At 39.4% G+C, this 24,752-nt stretch overlaps 1 protein-coding gene across 2 annotated transcripts in view; it reads right to left on the bottom strand.

The window, feature by feature from the left end:
- Positions 1-24,752, bottom strand: part of nmd3 (NMD3 ribosome export adaptor) — a 65,220-nt gene that overhangs the window by 34,839 nt on the left and 5,629 nt on the right. For both annotated transcript variants that reach the window (XM_043702132.1, XM_043702131.1), the window contains exons 3-6: positions 19,129-19,263; positions 10,828-10,924; positions 4,328-4,408; positions 1,007-1,135 (exon numbers count right to left, since the gene is read on the bottom strand). In XM_043702132.1, the coding sequence (XP_043558067.1) occupies positions 1,007-1,135; positions 4,328-4,408; positions 10,828-10,924; positions 19,129-19,263 (442 nt within the window). The remainder of the gene's footprint in view (positions 1-1,006; positions 1,136-4,327; positions 4,409-10,827; positions 10,925-19,128; positions 19,264-24,752) is intronic.

The following is a 24,752-nucleotide window of genomic DNA, read 5'->3' as shown; positions in this document are numbered from 1 at the left end:
CTTTCTCCAGCTTCCTCATTTCCCCTCCCCCCCACCTTTTCTCAGTCCCAACCCTCAGACTCAGCACCACCTTCTTGAGCTGCAATCTTCTTCCCGACCCCTCCGCCCCCAACCCCTCTCTGGCCTATCACCCTCACCTTAACCTCCTTCCACCTATCGCATTCCCAACGCCCCTCCCCCAAGTCCCTCCTCCCTACCTTTTTTCTTAGCCTGCTTGGCACACCATCCTCATTCCTGAAGAAGGGCTTATGCCCGAAACGTCGATTCTCCTTCTCCTTTGATGCTGCCTGATCTACTGCGCTTTTCCAGCAACACATTTTTAAGCTCTGCTCCCCAGCATCTGCAGTCCTCACTTTCTCCTAGGTGATATAGATTTACTAGAACAGCTTGCCTAGGGACACAACTAGTTATTTAGGATGCTTTCAGTACAATTACTAGAAAATTATTTGGACCCACACCCTTTGCAATATACAGTTCCTCCAGTCATTTCTTGATGATCACAGAGTGCATTAAATTGTCTGAAGACTAGCACCAATATGCTGGGAATCTCAGAAGTGGGTAGAGATGGATCAACAACTCTCACTGAGTATTACTGGCTAAAGACAGATGCAAATGCTTCTGCATTGTTTTGCACTGACGTGCTGGGCTTCCCACGCCATTCAGGGTGGGGATATTTGTGTAGCTATATCCTGTAGTTGTTTAATGACCTACTAACATTCACAACTATATGTGGCAGGACTGCAGAACTTTGAAGTAATCTACTGGTTGTTTAAATACTTAGCCCTGTCTATCAGATGCTTCTTCCATTGTCTTGTATACAACCTTACTTTTAAGTATGCCTATTGATGATCCATTCTGCACTCCAGAGTATCCCTCCCTGTCTTCCCCCAACCCTACCTGGCTTGATGATAATGACATGGAGGGTATGCATTAAATGTTGCTAATGTTATTAAAGCATTAAGATTTAAATGTCATTTTTGCACAATGAAATGAATTGTTTATTCACCTTCTGTCGAACTTGTACTACCGCTTTCCAATAGTCTTTAGCTTCAACACGGTGACAATCACTACACATCTGTGACAGGATGACAAAATCAACCACAAAAACCTGCTGCAAGATTGTTCCACTCATTACCTGCAGACAAAATTCACAGATAGAAAAAATTATAAAAGTTTGATTATTAAATTCTGAGATTGACTTGTTACAATTCTCAGTGCTCGCTTTCTCCTTGTTAAATTACAGCCAAGATATACAAGGTTAGAACTGCCTCTTCAGTCAGAAGGTCAAAACACAGGAAATATACAAGGTCTAAAACAGATAGAGTCCTTTAGCAAATTACCTGACAAGCATTAGAGTCATACAGTAACACAGCACAGAAACCGACCCTTCGACCCAAACTAGTCCATGCTGACCACAGTGTCCACTCAGCTAGTTCCAACTGTTTGCATTTGATCCATATTCTTATAAGCCCTTCCCATCTATGTACCTATCCAAGTGTTTATTTTAAATGTTGCTATTGTACCTACTTCAACCACTTTCTCTGGCAGCCCATTCCATAGACGCACAACTCTGTTTGAAGGAGTTGCACCTTAGGCCCTTCTTAAATCTTTCTCCTCTTACCTTAAACCTCTGCCCTCTAGTTTTCAATTACCCATTCCTGGGGAAAAGACGATAGGCATTTATCAGATCTGTGCCCTTGGTGATTTTATGCACCTCAGGAAGGTCACCACTCATTCTCCTACATTCCAAGGAATAAAGTCCCATTCTGGCTGACCTCTCCCTATAATTCAGTTCTACTGGTCCTGGCAAAATCCTCAAATCTTCTTTGCACACTTTCCAGCTTGACTATATCTTTCCTATAACAGGGTGACCAAAAAACTGTACACAATACTCCAAGTGCAGCCTCACCAACATCTTGTATAAACTGTAACATAAAATTTCAACTCCTACACTCAACGCCTCGACCAATGCAGGCATTTAACATGCTGGCCTGCATCAACACTCTGTCTACCTGTGATACTGCTTTCTAAGAACTATGTACTTGTACTCCCAGGTGCCTCTGTTCCACAATACTCCTCAGGACCATACTATTTACTGCGATAGACCTACCATGGTTTAACTTTCCAAAGTGCAACACCTCTCGCTTACCTGTATTGAGTTGCATTTGCCAATTCTCAGCCCACTTCCTCACCTGATCAAGATCCCCCTGTAATTTCTGATAACCTTCCTCGCTACCAACGATACCACCTAATTTAGTATCATCCGCAAACTTACTAATCATTCCTTGTACACTCACATCCAGATTATTTATGTAAATAACAAATAACAAAGATCCCAGCACTGAGGCACACCACTAGTCAGGCCTCCAGTCAGAGGAAACAACCTTCAGCCAATCAACCTCTGCTTCCTACCATCGAACCAATTTCGAATGCAATTAGCTCGCTCTCCCTGAATCCCATGACTAGCCTGCCGTGTGGGACTGTCAAAGGCCTTACTAAAGTCCACATCGACAACATTCTCTTGGTTACTTCTTTGAAAAAACTCAAAGATTTGTCAGACATGATCTCCTGCATAGCAATCCGTGCTGACTATCCCTAATCTGACTGTGACTATCCAAATGTTGGTTGATCCTGTCCCTCAATATCCTGTCCAACAATTTGCCTACCACTGATATCAGGCTCACTGGCCTGTAGTGCCTTGGCTTGGCTATTAGCTGGAGATAACCCACACCCTGACAAAAAAAAGATTAAAAAGGAGAAGCGAAAAATATCTAAAACTACTGACTGGTATGAAAAACTGAACATACAAAACATCCACTTTTGAACAATGCCCTTCCCAACTAATAATGTCATCCTAAAAGGAATGGTGAACCACTGAAGGCCTGGCTGAAAATTCACTAGTCTAAATTAACCACTTCCCCGATCACTGAAAGATTCGCAAATAGACACTGTTTATATTTTCATACAAACAAAGCGAGATTAGTTCTTCCTGATTACCCATATAAAAATTTAACCTTTGCAATTTTGCATCAAAATCCTCAATGTCTCCCTTCAAGGTATTTAATCTAGTGGAGATTGTCATTTCTGGAAGCTTTTAAAATAAAACATACACATTGACATCACTTTCTGCAATAAATGCATTGACCCAAAGGAAAATCAAGAAAAGCAGTTTAAGGTTTTTGTGAAGATTTATAGCTCAGGTTGTGGTTGGAGTTTTTGGTTGGTTTGCCGAAGCAGTTGATTTTTTTTTTTGCAAACATTCTGTCCTCAAACTGGGTGACATCTTCAGTGTTATGTCAGCCCCGGATGAAGCGCTGTTGTTGTGATCTGCCCAGAATTTATACGGTTCTGTCAGTCATGGCAGGTGGTTCTATTTTTGGTTTTGTACTGTAGAGCTCTGTAGACAAAATCTATTTCAACATGTTTGTTTATGCCAGTGGATGAATACCAGGGCCTCCAGGAATTCCCAAGCTCGTCTTTGTTTTGTGTGTCCCAGTATTGTAACATTGTCCCAGGTGAATTGGTCATTGTCAGTGTGTATAGACATGAGGGAGAACTGGTTGTATTGCTTTATTGCAAGCTGATGCTCATGCATTCTACTGGCAAGTTTCCTGCCCATTTGTCCTATGTAATGTTTCTCTCAGTTGTTGCATTTTGTATATCACATTCATCCTGCATATTGTGGATCAGGGGTCTTTTGTCCAGGATAGTAGCTGGCCAAGTGTGTCCTCTGGGAATAATGACCACACACAAACCAACAGCCACACTTCACCAGTCACTATTCAAGACAAAAGACCCCATACCCACAACATGCAGGACTAATGTGACTTATAAAATGCCACACAGCAGAAAGAAACATTATATAGAACAAACATGCAGAAAACTCACTAGCAGAATACATGAGCATCAGCCTGCAATTAGACGACATGACCAGTTCTCTCTCATGTCAATACACACTGACAATGAAGGACGCCAATTCAACTGAGACCACGTTACAATACTGGGACATGCAAAACAAAGACGAGCTCGGATTTTCCTGGAGGCCTGGTATTCATCCAATGGTGCCATAAACAAACATGTTGAAACAGACCCCAACTACAGACCACTACAGTACAAAACCGGAAGTACAACCACCCACTGTGACAGACAAAACTGTATAAATTCTGGACAGATCAAAATAACAGCGCTTCATAGCACTGAAGATGTCATGCATTTGAGGGACAAAATATTTGCAGAAATAAAAATAAAAAAATCACCCAGCTCGGTGAACCAACCAACAACTCCAAGAAAAGCACTCACTATTGTTGAATAACAACATTCTTCTCACCTCCTTTTGAACAGTAAGTTTCACCTTTAGTCTCTTGGAATGAGGCTCAGTCCAAATAAAGCCAGCATCGATTAGACGTACCTGAACAAAAGTAATAACTTATGTCAAAGTTGTAAGAAGCATTGCCACATTTAATTTTCCCGAGAAGTTTAACAATGAGGTGCAAACAATTTACTTCATATTTCAGATTGCATTAATATTCTAGGGTTGAGTCTTTGCTGCTCAGTCACCAGACCCTCCCAAAGTGTCTTACTTTGACATATTTTCTTCTCAGTTATTCCCCTTTTCTGGGAGAGCCAACATGGCTGATGTTCACCACAAGTAACCTTCCTAAACACATTCTTAGCATCAAAGTTTACATGCCTGCAGCAATCACAACCTCCGGGTGTGCTTATTAGCAGGAGGACTATAAAAAGAAATGAGGGCAAGTGGAGTGAAAAGTGAAAAGACACTGTTATAACAACATCCAATGCTGCTTGAAAATATATACTCCCGATAGTGACAAAGCTGACAAATTTCTTAAGAGATTCATTGATTGTTTACTTTTAAAAGTCCAAATATTGGAGGAAAATGTCATTAGGCCTCTGCAGCATATTCTGCCTTTCAGTGAGATCGAAGTATCAATATTTGTTATTTATGGATATATCATAATCTTTAACGAATAACGGACCACAAAACCAAAAGGAATTGTTCAGTAATATAGATCATTTTGTAGGATAATTGATGTTGGTCACAGTAATGTTGAGCTTCTATATAGCTTTGCTACTATTTGGTCAAAAAAAAAAGCGCAACAGTCAATATGCTCACAGCTACCTAAGATGACATTCAATCTGGTTCACTACAACCGCTAACTCCTGAATTTTACAGGAGGACCTTGTGAATGGCTGACAAATCTCAATTAAAAGATACATCTGTTCTCAAGGCAACCACTTAGATAAGGAAGAAAAAATAACCTGGTAGAAAGTGGCTACGGCCAGCTTTCAGATACAGAATCAGCCTATACCAAATCAGGAATGTTTGAGTTTATTCCAAATTTATCAAATTTAACGAAGGATGAGGAGACACAGGCCACCTTTTCATAAAGGTAGCTCATCCATTTGAAGAAGTAGTGCCCCTTGTAAGAGTACATCCAGGAAATAAATTCCTTTGAAGAGTCCTCCTGGCTAAATATCAAATTTTTTGTAGTTACTAAGGTTTACAAATGGCTAGCACAGATTTATTTTTAAGTCTGACTTTCATGGATGCAAAATAACGTCATCCAAATTTCATGTCTTTCAGCTCTTTGTCTGCCTCAACAACCAGCCCAAAGGTCTCATCCACGTAATATTTGTGAATATTAGTATTCATTGTAGTTGAATTGGTTAATCACATGAGAAACCCTGTTAGCAACCTGCTTCTATTGGTAATCTAACCTCTAACAAACAGCAGCAGTAATGTGTAGCATCTACAAGATGCGACGCAGTAACTTCCCTTAAACGGCATCATCCAAACCTGTGAGGCAAAAGTGAGGACTGCAGATGCTGGAAACCAGAGTTTAGATTAGAGTGGTGCTGGAAAAGCACAGCAGGTGCGTCAGTTCCTGATGAAGGGCTTTTGCCCAAAATGTCAATTTTCCTGCTCCTCGGATGCTGCCTGACCTGCTGTGCTTTTCCAGCACCACTCTGATCCAAACCTGTCACCCTTACCACTTGTGAGGACAAGGATAGCAAACACATAGTAACATCACCACTTGCAAGTTGCCCTCCACGCCTTCTACTAACCTTACTTCGAACTATATCATCATTCTTTCACTGTCACTGTGTCAAAATCTTGAAACTCTTTTCATCGCAATCTTACGGTTGCAATTATCCCTAAATGAGTTGCAGCAGTTCAAGTTGGCAGCTGAGGATGCCCCATCTGGACATCACAATTTCTGAAGTGTAGTCAATGTTGCATGTAACAAATGTAGCAGCTAATTTACACATAACAAGCCTTCCATAAACTGCAAATGTGTTAATGATCAGATAATTTACTTTTGAGGTGTTGATTGAGTGATAATTGTTGTCTATAACACTAGGAATAACTAGTCTCTTCAGAGTAGTGCTGTAAGATCCAACAGAGACAGATAGGTTATGGGTTTCAACATCTCATCTAGAGAATGGAACTTAGAACACACAGCATTCCCTCAGTTCTGCACATAATTGCCAGCCTTGATTTTTGTGCTCAAACGTTTTGAAGTAGGACATGAACCCAAAAGTTTTGCCTCAGCATTGAGTCTAATACAAAGATTTCCACTACTGACTTTACCATTGCCGATTGATTGCGATCAGGACTCACTGTTGTGTCTTGCATAAATGGTCTTTTTGATATAGTTATTGCATTCAATAGTTTGAATAATGTACCTGCCATAGGTTTTCTCAACAGCTGTCAGTCACAAATTGCAACCTATGTCACTATGACAAAGGTAAACCCTCTCTCATCCTTCTCGACCCATACATGGTTGTGTCATCACTCTTCAACATCTGTCCAAGCATTCAGCTGACTGAGGCTACACTCACCTAGGTCCTTCATCAATCCATTCAAAGCCAGAGAATAACCCATACTGGTCTTCTTCGAGCTCCTACCATAGCCTCGAATGTCCCGCAAAAATCTATCTGCAACATTTATTGGCTCTCAGCTTGATTATATCAATGCATTCTTAGCTGGCTAATCAGATTCTATGAGGCAAAAGTGAGGACTGCTGATGCTGGAAACTAGAGTTTAGATCAGAGTGGTGCTGGAAAAGCACAGGAGGTCAGGCAGCATCCAAGGAGCAGGAAAATTGACGTTTCGGGCAAAGCCCTTCATCAGGAATAGAGGGAAAAAGCCCTTCATCAGGAATAGAGGAATAGAGCTCTCTTCCTGATGAAGGGCTTTTGCCCGAAACGTCAATTTTCCTGCTCCTCGGATGCTGTCTGAGCTGCTGTGCTTTTCCAGCACCACTCTGATCTATACTCAGATTCTATGCTGCCTAAACCTGATGGCAGCCAAAACTGTTGCTCAGGTATTAAGCATCTTTCACTTATTGCCCTTGTACTCACTGACTTAGAGACTCCAAATGAAGCAAAATCTCAATTTTAAAATTATTTTCCTTGTTCCAAATCCCTCCAATGCGTCGCCCTCCCATTTTTAATTTTGTCCAGTCAAATGTAGGGGATGTACAGGAAAGGATAGCAAAGATGATTCTTGATAGGAGCGAGTGTAACAGGTTAGTTGTATGGGGGACTGGGAATACTATAGTTCAAGTAGTTTAGATGGGTCAGTTCTTGTTCAACGTGAGCAGGAGGGTTTTCTGACACAGTACGTAGATAGACCAACAAGGGGCGATGTCATATTGGATTTGGTACTGGGGAATGAACCCGCCCAGGTGTTAGAATTGAAGGTAGGTGAGCACTTTGGCGATAGTGACCATAATTTGGTTATGTTTGCAATATCAATGGGCAGGGATAAGTACACACCACAGGGAAAGAGGTAAACTAAGGGAAAGGCAACTATGATGCGATTAGGTAAAATTTAGGATGCAGAGGATGGGAAAGGAAACTGCAGGGGTTGGACACTCTTGAAATGTGGAGCTTATTCAGGAACAGCTACTGCAAGTCCTTGATAAGTATATACCTATCAGGCAGGGAGGTAGTTGTCAAGAGAGGGAGCCGTGGTTTAGTAAAGAGGTTGAAGCCGTTGTCAAGAGGAATAGAAAGGCTTATGTGAGGATGAGGCGTGAAGGCTCAGTTAGGGGGTTGGAGAGTTATAAATTAGCCAGAAAAGATCTAAAGAGAGGGCTAAAAAGAGCCAGGAGGGGACTTGAGAAGTTGTTGGTGGATAGGATCAAGGAAAACCGTAAGGTCTTCTACAGGTATATCAGGAGTGAAAAAATGACTAGAGTAAGATTAGGGCCATCAAAGATAGCTGTGGAAAGTTGTGTGTGAAATCTGAGGACATGGGGAAGTGCTTAATGAATTATCTTTGTCAGTATTCACACTGGAAAAGGGCAATGTTACTGAGAATACAGGCTACAAGGTTAGATGGGATTGAGGTTGACAAAGAAGAGGCTTTTGCAATTTTGGAAAATCTGAAATTAGATATGACCCCAGGGGCAGGATGGATTTATCCTCAGACTCTCTGGGAAATGAGGGAGGAGATTGAAGAGCCTTTGGCTTCAATCTTTATGTCATCGTTGTCAACAGGCATAGTGCCAGAAGACTGGGGGATAGCAAATGTTGTTCCCTTGATTAAGAAGGGGACTTGTGACAACCCTGGTAATTATAGGCCAGTGAGCCTTACTTTGGTTGTGAGCAAGGTGTTGGAAAAGGTTGAGAGATAGGATTTATAATCATCTAAGAGAGGAATAATTTTATTAGGGATAGTCAACACGGTTTTGTGAAGGGTAGGTCGTGCCTCACAAACCTTTGAGTTCTTTGAGAAGGTGACCCAAACAGGTGGATGAGGGTAAGGCTGTTGATATAGTGTATATGGACTTCAGTAAGGCATTTGGTAAGGTTCCACACAATAAGCTATTGCACAAAATAAGGAGTTTTGGGATTGAAGGTGATTTAGCGATTTGGATCAGAAATTGGCTAGCTGAAAGAAGACAGAGGGTGGTAGTTGATGGGCAATGTTCATCTTGGAGTTCAGTTACCAGTGGTGTGCCGCAAGGATCTGTTTTGGGTCCATTGCTGTTTGTCATTTTTATAAATGACCTGGATAAGGGCATGGAAGGATGGATTAGTAAATTTGCAGATGACACTAAGGTAGGCAGAGTTGTGGATAGTGCTGAAGGATGTTGTGGGTTACAGAGGGACATAGATAAGATGCAGAGCTGGGCTGAGGAGTGGCAAATGGAGTTTAATGCAGAAAAGTGTGAGGTATTCACTTTGGAAGAAGTAACAGAAATGCAGAGTACTGGGCTAATGGTAAATTCTTGGCAGTGTAGTTCAACAGAGAGATCGGTGTGTTCAGGTGCATAAATCCCTGAAAGTTGCCACCCAGTTTGATATGGTTGTTAAGAAGGTATATGGTGTGTTGGCGTTTATTAGTAGGGGGATTGAGTTTCAGAGCTAAAAAGTCATGCTTCAGCTGTACGAGAAACTGGTAAGGCTGCACCTGGAGTATTGCATGCAGTTCTGGTCACTGCATTATAGGAAGAATGTGGAAGCTTTGGAAAGCTTCAGAGGAGGAGATTTACTAGGATGCTGCCTGATATGGAAGGAAGGTCTTACAAGAAAAGCCCGAGGGAAGGGAGACTGGTTTCATTGGAGAGAAGGTTGACAGTTGACTTAATCGAGATGTATAAGATAATTAGAGGGTTAGATAGGGTGGACAGTGAGAGCCTTTTACCTCGGGTGGTGATGGCTAACATGAGGGGACACAGTTTTAAAGTGAGGCATGATAAATTTAGGACAGATATTAGGGGTAATTTCGTTATTCAGAGTATTAGGGGTGTGGAATGGCCTGCCTGCAACAGTAGTAGACTTGCCGACGTTAAGGGCTATTAATTGGGCAGCAGACATACATATGGATAATAATGGAACAATGAAGGTTAGATGGGCATCAGATTAATTTTACAGGTCGGCGCAACATTGAGGGCCGAAGGGCCTGTACTGCGCTGTAAAGCTCTATGTTCTATGTAAATATCTTCCAAGATAGCTATAACCCTTCTGGCTTGAATACCTGCACTTTTTATCAAAACATGCCTTTAGTTGCCAAAGGACTGAACTTTAAAATGTCCTCTCAATTTCTCCAGCCATTCTCTTTGCTTTCCCCTTTCAAACTATTCCTCCATACCTACCTTTTGGTTATTTTTTTCCTAATAAACTGACGTAACTTGATCAAATGTTCATTCAAATATGAGATTTGTAAAGCTACAGGGACATTTTATGATGTTAAACGCAGTATATAAAAATGCTGATGAAAAATTCAGGATTTCAAAACTATTAGCATATACAGAATTAATGTCTTGCGGACAAAATGTAAATTTGACAGTACACGTTACTTAGGTATCAACATTCAAAAATCAAACCAACAAAGAACTGAATCTACTTTCCTTTTACATAAACATCAATAAATATCTCACTTTTCCCTATAGTACTGCTACAAATTCAGCTTAACAATTTATAGGAATGAGAGATTCAGATAGAAACATGTTTGTATTTTCAATATATTTAAGAATTAATACTTCAAGGGTATGCTGAAAAATAAGTCTTTTTTTAAATAACAACTGAAAAAAATGGAATTTTAAATTACTGGTGAATCAGCAATGTCATTATTGTTATAATTATTGCAGCTAACGTGAAAATAGACTACTGCCATACATGCAATACTGTAAAGTTTAATAAAACAATTTTGTACTTTTTCCCATTGAATCATAATAACTACAAGTTTAAACTACTAAATATAAATATTTTTGACTACCATTAAATTACCAATCCTAAAAAGCAAGAACTGAAATGAAATATCCACTTTGCTATACGATCCTGTCTACTAACTTTGGTCATAGGAGATTTTAGTTTCTTAAGGCACAAAGCTAAGAGTTCTCTTGATTCCAATGCGCATTGCATCCAAGTTCCCGGTGGCTGAAGATATCTGGAAAAAAAAAAGACAGCATTTCTTAATTACTTCAGCAATCTATATTATTTATTAATAATCTACCAATCAGAAAGAGTATGCATCCAACTCAATTCCCAAAAATATTTCAAGCCAGCAACTAGATAGAACTGAATGAGTAATCAGTGGGTCTCACAAGTGCCATATGCTGCTGAATTACATGATTTTAGCTAATTGAATTCAAAAACCATTCTATATCTTACAGACTAGACTTGGCGAGGGATTAACCTTCCTACAGAAAATAAGCACCTTGCATAGTCAGGTTTGGGCAGTGTTAAGCAATGCAGTGGATTTTTGCATGCATCGGACACTGCTGACTTAGCTCAATAATACACTATTAATAACATTTTTCAGGTTCAATACATTAAGACTCAAGCTTCTTCTGGCAATTAAAGAAAAAACAAGGGTATTATTTAACATGTTCAACACAACTTAGGAATACACTACACAGATCCAAATAAGTGAATTTCCATATCACTTTAAAATCATTCATGACTCAACACCAGGTAATTATTTGCAGGCAGATCGCCACGATATTGTGAAGTCCTCAGAGCCCAGAATTGGCTGATTGAAAGCAATTTTTTTTTAACCTTTCTGACAAAACCTTAAATGATGCTTTTGACTAACAAAGGAACTGCAGAATGTGAGAGCAGAACAGGATGGCTAGAAAGGTGTCACAACAACATGATGATCGAGGGCTGTCTGAATAAACCAATGAACATTGACAAAACCATATATTGAAGAATTCCATTGGGGCTGGGGGGTTTGGAAAATTTAGGATGTAATGAGTACACTGCATTAATCCAAAGGTATAACCAACATTACAGATAAACCTGATAATTTAGTTCCCATTTAATATGAAACATTTTAAGAAATAAAACAATGAACAAACCAAACTTAATTTCCTGACAACTTAGAGTGATTCTTTATAAATATATTTTTATAAATGACTATGCAATGATTGTTTTCAATCACAAAACCGACAACTGTAATACCTTATTTGTATTTTTTCATTAATATTTTAACCAAAAAGGAAATTCTTTGTTCAAATTGTATAAAATGATGGAAAGTCTCAAATTTAACTTCCTTAGAAAAGCTAACCATTTGCCAAATCTTTACAGTTCAATCTTTCCAAAGGGTATTTCGCCAATTTAAAATTTAAACAATAACAAAGGCAATTCACAAAACAATAAGCATGGGTTGAATTTTTCAGAAAAAGCCACTTCCACAGTTTGAAGGAACATACTCTAAAGACCTTCTGCAAGATTTAATGTAACCATCTTTTGTCTGTTGCCTCACATTCACATTAACTCCGCTACTGTATCCACCTCCCAACAAATTTAGCACTCTGACTAGCACATGCATGTTCTCTCTCACTGACTCTCAACTCACCTTAGCCTCTAAAGTACTAAACCTGAATGCCTTCTGCATTTCATATTCACTGACTCTGTACGCTTCCCCCCTTTCCCCCACCTGCACTTGCACCAGCAGCTGTACCAGCCACTTTTACCTCTCACCTGCCCTAATTTCATTCCAAGAGAAAATGGTCCACGATCAGGCACAGACAGCCAAGACAGGTTATCAGGTGCCCAACAATGAACGGCTCACTTCCTATGACAGAATCCTTGCTTTAATGGGAACGTGTAGAGACCACTTGTAAATATGCCATGACCTCCAAAATAAGATTCATTGTAAACTGCAGCACTGCTTTCACATTACCACCTTGAATATTTTCTTAACATGCCAAAGCTTTAATTCTTTCGAAGCTTATAAACTCTTGGCAATTGTAAGCATGAACAGTATCATTATAGACACCACCCTGAAGACAGCAATCCTCTAGCAACCACAACCTCCTCCAACTTTAAGATGACACAGACCCATCAGAAGAAACACCATTAAGACTGTCTCCTGTAGCTTCCATTAACTGGAATACCAATACCTCAGTGGGTATTTTCGCTCGTTAAATTCTGAAGTACATTCTGATGAATACATCACTGCCACAGCTCAGGTCCTAGCTGAAGGAAGAACACCCAAATCACTGGCACTCAGGACTATGGGAGACCAGCCTCCTGCTCACTGCACGATGGTGAGGAACCCATAGTTTGGTAATTAATAACTTCATGAAACTTTGTCATAACTGAACTGGGGAGCATTACAGGCTGTGGAGGATGCCATCAGTTTGCAAATTTATTTTGTAAAATAAAAAGGAAACGCAAAGAAGGAAAAATCATTAAGATACGCTTGCAGTTGGGAGTAAATAGGAGCACAGCATCCACAGCATCAACACACTTACAGACAGTGAATGATAATTTCAATGAACTCTGTTCTGTTGAAATAGTTGCCAGACAAGTTCCGTTGGCTTGCTATGACTTGCGAAACTGTGCTGTAGAATGTGAAAGTGAAGTTTCTTCTATTGAATCTTCATTTCCTACTTGTTAAAATGCTAAATCCCTCATGGAGCTTCACTGTCCATCATCTGGAGCAACCCATGTAAGGATTAAGCAACACCTTGTGACTGTATTGTGCTGAAACAAACCACCACGCCTGAGCAAACAAGGGAATCTCATGTTGAGGAGATATTTTATGGTCAGCTATCCCTATAATTTGATTTTGTCAAATTTATAGCCAACACAGCTCGTCAGTGCATGAGGTTCACATCCAGAATTTTGAAACAGCTCCTACCTTTAACCTGTACTGTCACACCTCCCTTCACAGATTAAAAAATATTTACCCACTCAAAGTGGGATAGCCACATTTCAATTATACTGTGCTCTTGTGATTCGAATGAGGCAGATGCCACAGGTGGCACTTCACAGACTGGAGTGAAGACTCACCCTCTCAATCTTCACATTCTTTGCGACCTTGCACCCTCCTGTAACCAACTATTATTTTATATGAACAAGGCCGACAAGTCAGTTATGACAAACATTATTAAGTACCGACTCTCCCATGGAGGGGTGGTGGTGGCTGATGAATCTCATGCCCTCCCATCTCCCACATTTGTAAATTGAGTTGTGCTCCTTCACAATTGTTATCACCTCTGTATCCAAGCAATCTGTTGCCAATCCCCCTTCATATTTCCCCACCAGAGCAGTTGCCCCTGATAACTCTCCTTGACATTCAGTGAACAGTCCCCAGGACTGCCCCCACCCATTCCCCAAACAACTTGGGACACCAACCCAAATTGATGACTGACACATATTTGTGCAGATCCCTGGCTGGCTTATCCACTAATCCCCAAGACTGGTTGCACTTGACCTGCAGGACTGACAATGGGACAATCCCCAGAATGTAAAGTAACAAAATCTCTGACTGAACGCCTTGAGCAATTGGCTGTTTCTGAGATCAACATTTACCAGAGACTCACTTTTAATCCATGACGGATTACAGTCCCTCTTGTCCTCACTGAGGACTACTCCCATTAGACTTTGAGACATGGTTATTTGGTTGAAGCACGTACAATGCATTTGTTATGTAAACTGCAAGGACACATTTCACTGCACAGTCAAGGGGAAAACTCTCCATTGTATGGAGTCATATATGGCACATAGGAAGATATTTGTGGTTGTCAGACATCAGTCACCTCAGCTTCAAGACATCTCAGCAGGAACTCCTCTGGGTCAAGTCCTAGCTCTAACCATCGTCAACTGCTTCAATGATTCTGTCCCCATCATAAAGATCAGAAATGGGAATGTTTGGTTGCTCTGTCTCTCCATGGATGCTGCCTGACTCACTGTGGTCTCCAGCATTTCTTGTTTTCAGTACAGACTATCCAGGATCTGATAATGGGTAATGAGGCATGTTTAGTAAATGAGCTCTGAGTAAAAGATCCTCCAGGAAGTAGTTATCATAACATGATGTAATTTAATATTCAGTTTCCATGTGAGAAACAAGAGTGTCTAACAAATAAAAGGCAAAGATAATAGGCAGAGAGTGCATGTAAGAAGGTCACTCATGACTTACAGCAAAAATATATCCCATTAAGGAGAAAATATTCTAAGAGAGGGATAAACCAACATGGTTAACCAAAGAAGTTAAAGGAGACTATAAAGTTGAAAGAAAAAGCATACAAGAAGTCAGTGACAGCCACAAAATCTTGGATAAACACAGAATCTAGCAAGGAAGGACCTAAAAGACAATAGAGACAGAAAAAATAGGCCATAATGAAAAACTAGTGAGGAATGTGAAAACTGGCAGTAAGGGTTTCTTTAAATACATTAAATGGAAAAAAGGGGCAAAGTGAGCATATGCCTCTTCAAAACTGAATCTGGGAAGATAGTTATGGGGAACAAGGAAATGGCAGAGGAGTTACAGATATTGTGCATCAGTCTTTACAGTGGAAGATACTTTGAACATTTAGTTAATTCTAAAGAATACAGGGTAAGAATTAAGTACCACCAACATCACTAGACCCCTAGTATGAAACAAACTAAATGGTGCTGAAGACAGAGAAACGCCTTGGTCCTGACGGTTTGCATCCAAAGATCCTATAAGAAGTAGCTAGAGATAGTGGATGCATTATTTGCAATGTTCCAAAAAATTGTTGGATTTTGAAGAAGTACCACAGGTTTGGAAAACTGCAAATGTGACACTCCTCTTCAAAAAGAGAGACAATAAAATAGGAAACTATAGGCTGATTAGCCATACACTATTGTTGGAAAAATATTGATATCAATCAGGGAGGTAACAGCAGCATGTTTAGAAAACCATAATCTAATCAAGTAGAGTCCATATGGCTTCATGAAAAAGGGAAAGCATGTCTGACTAATTTATTCAAGTTTTTTGAAGAATCTCAACCAGACTGGATAGAGTGGAACCAGTAGATGTATTATATTTGGGCTTACAGAAGGAAGTTGACAGAGTACCTCATAAAAGGTTAAGTCATAAAATAAGAGCCCACAATGTTGCAGGCAGTATATTAGCATGGATAAAGAATTGGTTAATTGGTAAGAAACAGCAAGCAGGGAGAAAGTATTATTTTTAATTAGTGGGTTTAAACCAGGATCAGTGCTGAGACTGCAACTGCTTTATATATATATTTGACTGAAGGAAGAAAGGGAATGTGCTGTAACCAAATATGCAGAGATAATACAAAAATAAGTGAAAAAGCAAGTTGTGACAAGAGTACAAACAATTTACAGAAAGATACTGATTGGTTAAGAAAGTGGGCAAAAAGTTGGCAAATGCAGTATAATGTGGGAAATTGTGAAGTTTATTTTGGAAGGAAGAACAAAAAAAAACAGTATTATGTAAGTGGAGAAAAGCTGCAGAAAGCCACAACACCAAGGGAAGTGGGAGTGGTTCTGCAACTAACAGAGCAAGATAGCACAGAGGTACAGCAGGTAATCAAGAAGGCTAATGGAATGTTGGTCCTTATTTTAAGGGGTATAAAAATAAGGAAGTCTTACTGGGACTGCACAAAGTGCTGGTGAGACCACATCAGGAATACTGTGAGCAGTTCTGGCCCCTTAAGGCAAGATATTTCATTGGAGAGAGTTCAGTGAAGGTTCCTTTGGATAATCACTGATATGAGGGCATTGTTTTATGAGCAAAGATGAAGGAGGCCAGGACCCTACTCAAGGGAATTTAGAAGAACGTGGGGTAATCTCATTTAAAATGCTGTATGCTTTAAGGAGCTTAACAAGGTAAATGCTCAAACAATGAGTCTAGGACCTGAGGGCATAGTCTCAGAATAAAGACACGCCAATTTAAGACTGAGATTAGGAGGAATTTCTCTCAGAGGGTCGAGTGTTTTTTGAACTCCTTAACATAGAGAGCAGAGACCTTGCATATATTTGAGGCTGAGATAACCTCTTGATCAAGAGTGGAAATCAAGACTTTAGGGGAAAAGGCAGGAAAGAGGACATCAAGAACATTGGCCCAGCCATAATCCTATTGAATGGCAGAGCAGGCTTGTGGGAGCGAATGGCCTACTCCTGTTCCTATTTCTTATACTTTGGAAATTTCACTAGTTTCTGTTCACCGGCTGGGAAGATAGCAATCTGCATATAAACGAAGCCAAATTAGGTAATGAAATATTAATACATTCAAATAAGCGCCTTGCCAATCAGTAAAGAGATTCTCAAAGTTGTTGAAACTTTATTCATAAAATCAAACATATTTGCTCAGCATTAAGAATCTCTTTCACATTCTCACTGTATATTCCTAATTGTTTGGCAAAGGCCTGTATCTATCAGGGCCTGGGAAAACTCCATCTATTATTTCAGGTACCTGAATATGAAAACCTGCAATTAAGCAACCTAAAATAGAAAAATACAAGTGTAATAACACATGCATTTTTTGAAGCCTAATCAATCCACTGGGTTGAATTCTACCAATCAATCAATCATTCTCCAAAAAATTCATATAAACTAGGAGCAATAACAAATAAATACTCCCTACAAAAACATATACAAGTGTAGTTACAGGCAGAACTATATACCTTCCTTTTGCACTGCCAGTTCAGATAAAAACCAACAATCAATTTAACTAAATTAACTGAACTTCTCATTATGAAATATCTGTGACAATAATCAATTCTTGCAAGTTAGTCCATTTTCAGGAAACCATCTCACTTCTTTGTTGATCTTTGGCATCACTGTCTACAAGAATAGTGCCAGAAGACTGGACGATAGCAAATGTTGTTCCCTTGTTCAAAAAGGGGATTAGAGACAACCCTGGCAATTATAGACCAGTGAGCCTTACTTCGGTTGTGAGTAAAGTGTTGGAAAAGGTTATAAGAGATAGGATTTATAATCATCGAGAATGGAATAAGTTGATTAGGGATAGTCAACATGCTTTTGTGAAGGGAAGGTCGGACTCACAAACCTTATGGAGTTCTTTGAGAAGGTGACCGAACAGGTGGATGAGGGTGAAGTAGTTATTGTGCTGTACATGGACTTCAGCAAGGCATTTGATAAGGTTACCCATGGGAGGCTGTTACACAAAATGCAGAGGAATGGGATTGAGGGTGATTTAGTGATTTGAATCAGAAATTGGCTTGCTGAAAGAAGACAGAGGGTGGTGGTTGATCGTAAATGTTCATGCTGGAGTTTAGTTACTACTGGCATACCGCAAAGATCTGTTTTGGGTCCACTGCTGTTTGTCATTTTTATAAATGACCTGGATGAGGGTGTGGAAGGATGGGTAGTAAATTTGCAGATAATACTAAGGTCAGTAGAGTTGTGGATAGTGCCGAAGGTTGTTGTAGGTCACAGAAGTTCCAGACCTGAGAGGTTGAGAGGTGGCAAATAGAGTTTAATACGGAAAGGTGTGAGGTGATTGACTTTGGAAGTAGTAACAGGTATGCAGAGTTCTGGGCTTATGGTAAGACGTGTGGTAGTGTAGATGAACAGAGAGATGTCAATGTCCATGTACAGAGGAACCTCGATTATCCAAATGAGATGGGTGGGCACTATTTCGTTCAGATAATTGATTATTCAGTTAATTGATTCAATGCCTCCCCTCTGGGGCTCGGAGTTTTCTGAAGTTCCCTTTTTCCTTGCTCTGCCTGCCTTACTCCATCTCTCTGTCTCAGGGCTTGTTTCTAAGCAGATACACACTTGCGTGTCAGGGACCTGCTGCTCTGCTGAAGCCTCTCGAACACACCCACCCCCATCAGTTCAATGGTATTGACACAGCAAGCACTTGCTTAGTCCGCTCCCCATTCAGTAGATTAAGCAGCAGCACACTGCACGCGTGCCCCCACCCCATCCCCCATCCATGCCCCCAAACCCATCCAAAGCCGCCATCATCCCCCTACCCCCCATCCAAACCTGTACAGGACAATGTTGGAGACATGATATGGGGAAGGGGAGTTTAAGGTCCATCTCTGTGCAGAACTCCAGGGAAAGTGTGCATGTGTGCACTGTAACATTCTATGTTCTATGCAACAGTAGTAGACTCACCAACTTTAAGGGCATTTGAAAGGTCATTGGATAGACATATGGACAAAAGTGGAATAGTGTCGGTTAGTTGGGCTTCGGATTGATTCCACAGGTCGGCACAACATCGAGGGCCAAAGGGCCTGTACTGCACTGTAATGTTCTATGTTCTTCTCAGCAGATCACCATTTAACTTTTAAGATCATAGAAGTGTGCATCTTTCCATGCCACAATCATATAGATAAATTTGTTGCACAAAGATAAATGTAATACAAATTAATTGTAGAACATAATCCTTACCTTTCACATTGCTTGCAGAAATGAACATTTACTTGTTTAGGGATTCCTTCTGTGATATCAACTTGTGCTCGCAAGCAGGCAACGCACATATTTGCAGGATTTGGAGAAATGGGAATACCACACTGGCAGCACAGACTAAGAATGGAAACAAACCAAATGAATTTGACTACATATAAAAAATTTGCATCAGCTTGGCAAATACAGTCTGTACAATAGATATTCTGATACCACAGAATATTGTCTTGTATCCTACAAAGCAAACAAACAGCAGATTGTGACTGGAGTCTTGAGAAACCAGTTATTTGCAGTTCGGATCATCTTACATTACCCCTATTGTGCAGCTCTTGTGGCAGAATAGTAGTGCCCTACCTCTGGGCCAAGAGGCCTGGGTTCAAAATGTATTTGTATAATACTTCTTGATAGATTAATTAGAATATATCTACCCTCCACTGTTGTTTTTAAAATTGAGGATAAGAATAGTTTGTTTAAGTCCTTTTTTCACTTTTAATACAACACTCCTATACTCTCAACAATAGAAAAATGTGCTACAGGAGCTGAAAATTATACCTAATTAACTTCATTTCAACATTCTACAATTTAAAAGTTATCGCTGATACCAAGAGAATACCACAGGCCAAGGTCAGATTGAAGCTAGGATATTCTTAATAAATAGCAAAAAGTAATGCCCTCAAAATTAAACAGGAACTCATGGAGTTCTCTAACTAGACTACAGTAATTTCAAATGAAGTATCACAGACATTCAGGACAATACTGTAAATGTCATTTATGTCATTGCTCTGGAACATTTCTAACACATTTCTTAAGAAATTTATATTGGCATGGTTTCACAAAGATGTCAAAAAGCATAACAGCCATTTGACTTTCACACTGTCAGCTCATTCACATCAATCATCCTGTAACATCCACTGGAACTTCCTTTCTCATCAAATATTTAGATAGATGTCTTTTGAATATTAATGCTTCTTCCATTGCCTTTTTCATAATAGATTCCAAATGGCAATAATTCAGCCTGAAAAAAAAGTTTCACAGTGACAAAAAGAAAAGAGGTAATCACTATCTTATAATTACCAACCTTCTGCCACTGGAGAAAATTTCTCCCTATTAGTTACCATGATCTTGACTAAATAAAAAATCTCCTTTTAAACTACCTTGCACCAAGGTGAAATATTCCAACTTTTCTAGATGCCATTACAGTAAATTGGCATTTGGAAACGTCCTAAAGTGTGGTATCCAGAGGTTCAACTAGCAATTTATATAGGTACATATAGGTTTTCTTGTATACTCTATTAAGAAGGTAATGTATTTTTTTTTAAATGCCTTCTCAATTTGCCTTACCATCTTCAAATATCTCTCTTCCTGCATTCCCTTTACAATTATGTATTTTAGTTCTCATTCTAACAAAATGAAATCACTTATCTTCATTAAATCTCATTTGTTACTAATGGGTCCTTTTACTAGTCGACCTCTTGTTGAGGTGTGCTGCTATCCTCATCATGACACATTTCAGAATTTGATGTCATCTTTAAGGTATGGCAGAACTTGTTTGGGTATCAGCTAATTAGTTGTCCTACCAGACTTCACAGTTTCTCCATTTCAGTTTTGGAAGCTACGGTATCTGTTGAGAGTCCCCATTTGAACAGCAAGGGATTTATCTTTTCTAGGTTGCATCAGTGATGCAGTGTGATACTGGATCCATTTTGAGATCCAGTTCAATATATATCAAAGCCTCAGAAGCCTGACTTGCAAAAGTGAATTCTGCTTTAAGCAATTTGTGACAAAATTCACTGCTTCCATTCCACAAATAATTAACTATGTACATCATAAAGATGCCTGAAATCTGCCTCAAGGGTAAAACATGGCAGGGTCTTCTTTGAAATGTAGACTGCTGAATTTTAATGAGAGAGATCTTATTAAGTAGCAAACTCTAGAGGCATCATTGAGGCCATAAACATAGTTAACCTTCAAAATGTCCCCACTGCATTCAGCACCTCTTTTGAGACAAAGAAGCACATCCCGTGAGCTGTTCCATGTAGAAATGTTGTTTTAATATTATCTACATGCCCAAGCAACTGTTGCTAACAAAGCCAAAACAAATCTGCAAAAATTGCTTTTCATATTGCATATTAACCTATTATATCTTAGCCCACAGTATTCTTCAAAACTTCATTCCATTATCCTTGTTTTACCCTTACAAATCCCATCAAGAAATATCCCTATGTGCTTAGCTTTCAACAAGAGACAATTTTGTTAAAACCAAACAAAATAAAACTTGTTTATCAAGCCAGGTTCTTCTCTGGGATCAGACAGGATCTAGTGTTAACATCTGCTAGGTTCAAAACAAGGATGCCCTCTGACCATCTTCAAAGAATTTCTAGCATGGACAACTCACTCTACGGCGAATATTTACAGTTTGACTCAACTGATGTTTTCTACTGCCATTTCATGTTAGTATTTGCATGTGTATCTCTAAATTCTGCACCCTCTCCAACACAACAATTAGCAGAGAAATTTTTGCCCCTGTCGTCCAAGTCTAGTCACTATTTATTTTCCATCACATCATCCACAATTATTTCATCTTTTTATATATCAATGCCAATTAGACCTGGGTGTCAAATGTATGAAAATAAAAACTTTATGCCATATCTTTATCGTATTGAAAACAAAAAATGCTGGAAATCACAGTGGGTCAGGCAGCATCCATGGAGAAAGCAAGTTAACATTTTGAGTCCACATGACTCTTCTTCAGAGCTCTGATGGAAGGGTCACCTGACCTGAAAAGTTAACTTTGATTTCTCTTCACGGGTGCTGCCAGACCTGCTGAGCTTTTCCAGCAATGTGTGCTTTTGTTTTTGACCTTGTTAATATCCCTCACTAAGGGCAGACTCACTACAGGTCATAATGGTGTTCATTGGTTTTCGTTTAAGACAAATGCCATATCTTTTCAATAAGGGTACAGTATTCTTCTTATTGTATTCTTCATTCCCGATACCTGCATATTTTCCTTTATTTTAAACTTTTGCAGGACAAAGGAGCATTTTGCCTATAAAGTTTTAAAATAACACTGTCTTCTAAATTTCTGCCCCTTGTGTTATTGACATCAATTTATTTTGTGGAGAGATTATGTTCCATTCAAGGAAGATAATAGTGTCTCAATTGTGTAATTTGCAATTTCAAAATTTTGCGAATAGAATAGTTTTGTCACTCTTCATATCCAGTTTCATCTACACCTCCTTCACCTGTGGCTTAATTAAAAATAATTCACTGGATATTACTTCCACACTAATAATGGCTGATTCCAGATACTTTGCAAGGAACTACTACTTTTAAAAAAACTACCATACTATCATCCCCAAATCTGAATCTGGAAGAACTCTTGAATTCCTTAACTTTGCTCCAATCCTCATTAGGTAATCAATGTAGCATTTTAGCCGGCCTATTCCATTGACTGTATACATGCATCCATTGTGTTAATACTGCACAAAGAATCATCACATTCATCACTGGACTGAAATTTCTTGTGAATACTAAAATGCCTTTTCTTTGGTCCATATTTCCATTTTCTTCCTCTGAATCTTCCATGTTGTGTGCAGTTTCAAATACTTAATTATGTCATTTGGGACAGTTCATGGTGCAATGATGCTTTTAATTACACCTGAAATAGTAACTGACTACACCCTGGGCACTGCTGGGTTCATTTGTTTATTGCAAGTTTCAAAATTCTTTTTACTTCACAGAACCTTCAAAAAAAATATTTTTGGCCCATTTCTTCTTTCCGACTCGTTTTCTAAATAGTCTAATCAGCCCAGTAACATTGTTCATTCCATTTTCTGTCATGTGGCCAACATCCGATTAGTGTCAGAATCTGTGCTAGAAAGTAATGTTTGGAGAGTTGTTTTTTAAGAAAGTACTTTTAACATTTTTTCTAGCGATGCTTATCTGTAAATTTAACTTTCATCAAACCTTTGGCACAGTATAACAACTTAAAACGAAACACAGATTAGGGAATTTCCAAACAACATTTTACCAGCCTATGTATAACTCTACTTCTTTCCACTGTGTACTCAATGGAACTATTTCCAACTCTTCCTAAATCTTTTTGATCGATTTTATCCACAAAAGTTCATCTGTATCCCAATCATCAGCCTACAATTCTGAGAAAAACTGTTATTTTTTAACCTGCTTAAGTATAGCAGTGAAAGAGCCACAGCCATACTTGGTTTTTCTCTTCAACAAAAAAGTAACACAGGGTCACATTCTTACACTTCACTCAAAGCTCACATTCTAAAAACAGAGGAGCATAATCATATCCTGAAACTTTAAATTTTGATTCAGATATCTCTTTGAAGTTTTCTTCCAATTATACACTAGTTAGAATATTTAGTTTTCAATCTTTGACTTACAAACACTCTCCATTAGCACTGATAGACATCAGAGGTTAAAGATTGGTTAGCCATAGTCCAGGCATATAGCCTTCCCATCCAAATTTTATTCTGACTCATGACAAAACTCCAATACACTAATTATCTACTTCCTACATAAGTAATAGGAATATACCCAAACATAGCTCTTACCCAACCATTACAATTAACAAAGAGCAATCGCCTGTTCCCAAGTTTGACTTTACTTCAGGCAATCTTGCCAGACCTTATTAGATGATAACATCTGAAAGCAGGAATCCAACAGCTATGCTAACTGCATGATGCCAGGATTTAGGACATTGCTCTGAGCTAGAGAGGAACATGCAGGGAAGGCTGGTAGGTATAGGGAATGCTGGATTACTAAAGAAATTGAGGGTTTGGTTAAGAAAAAGGAAGCAAATGTCGGGTATAAACAGGATAGGTCGAGTGAATCCTTAGAAGAGTATATAGAAAGTAGGAGTATACTTAAGAGGGAAATCAGGAGGGCAAAACAGGGACATGAGATAGCTTTGGCAAATAGAATTAAGGAGAATCCAAAGGGTTTATACAAATATATTAAGGACCAAAGGGTAACTAGGGAGAGAATAGGGCCCCTCAAAGATATTGGATTAGTGGTACTGGAAGAGCACAGCAGTTCAGGCAGCATCCGAGGAGCAGCAAAATCGACGTTTCGGGCAAAAGACCTTCATCAGGAATAAAGGCAGAGAGCCTGAAGCGTGGAGAGATAAGCTAGGGGAGGGTGGGGGTGGGGAGAAAGTAGCATGGAGTACAACAGGTGAGTGGGGGAGGGGATGAAGGTGATAGGTCAGGGAGGCGGGTGGAATGGATAGGTGGAAAAGAAGATATGCAGGTAGGACAAGTCATGGGGACAGTGCTGTGCTGGGTTTACCCCTCAAAGATCAGCAAGGCAGCCTTTGTGTGGAGCCACAGAAAATGGGGGAGATACTAAATGAATATTTTGCATCGGTATTTACTGTGGAAAAGGATATGGAAGATATAGACTGTAGGGAAATAGATGATGACACCTTGCAAAATGTCCAGATTACAGAGGAGGAAGCGCTGGATGTCTTGAAACAATTAAAAGTGGATAAATCCCCAGGACTTGGTCAGGTGTACGCGAAAACTCTGTGGGAAGCTAGAGAACTGATTGCTGGGCCTCTTGCTGAGATATTTGTATCATCGATA

The sequence above is a fragment of the Chiloscyllium plagiosum genome, chromosome 13 (genome assembly GCF_004010195.1).
Source record: "Chiloscyllium plagiosum isolate BGI_BamShark_2017 chromosome 13, ASM401019v2, whole genome shotgun sequence".
Taxonomy (NCBI): domain Eukaryota; kingdom Metazoa; phylum Chordata; class Chondrichthyes; order Orectolobiformes; family Hemiscylliidae; genus Chiloscyllium; species Chiloscyllium plagiosum.
This window is presented reverse-complemented; position numbering and strand designations above follow the sequence as displayed.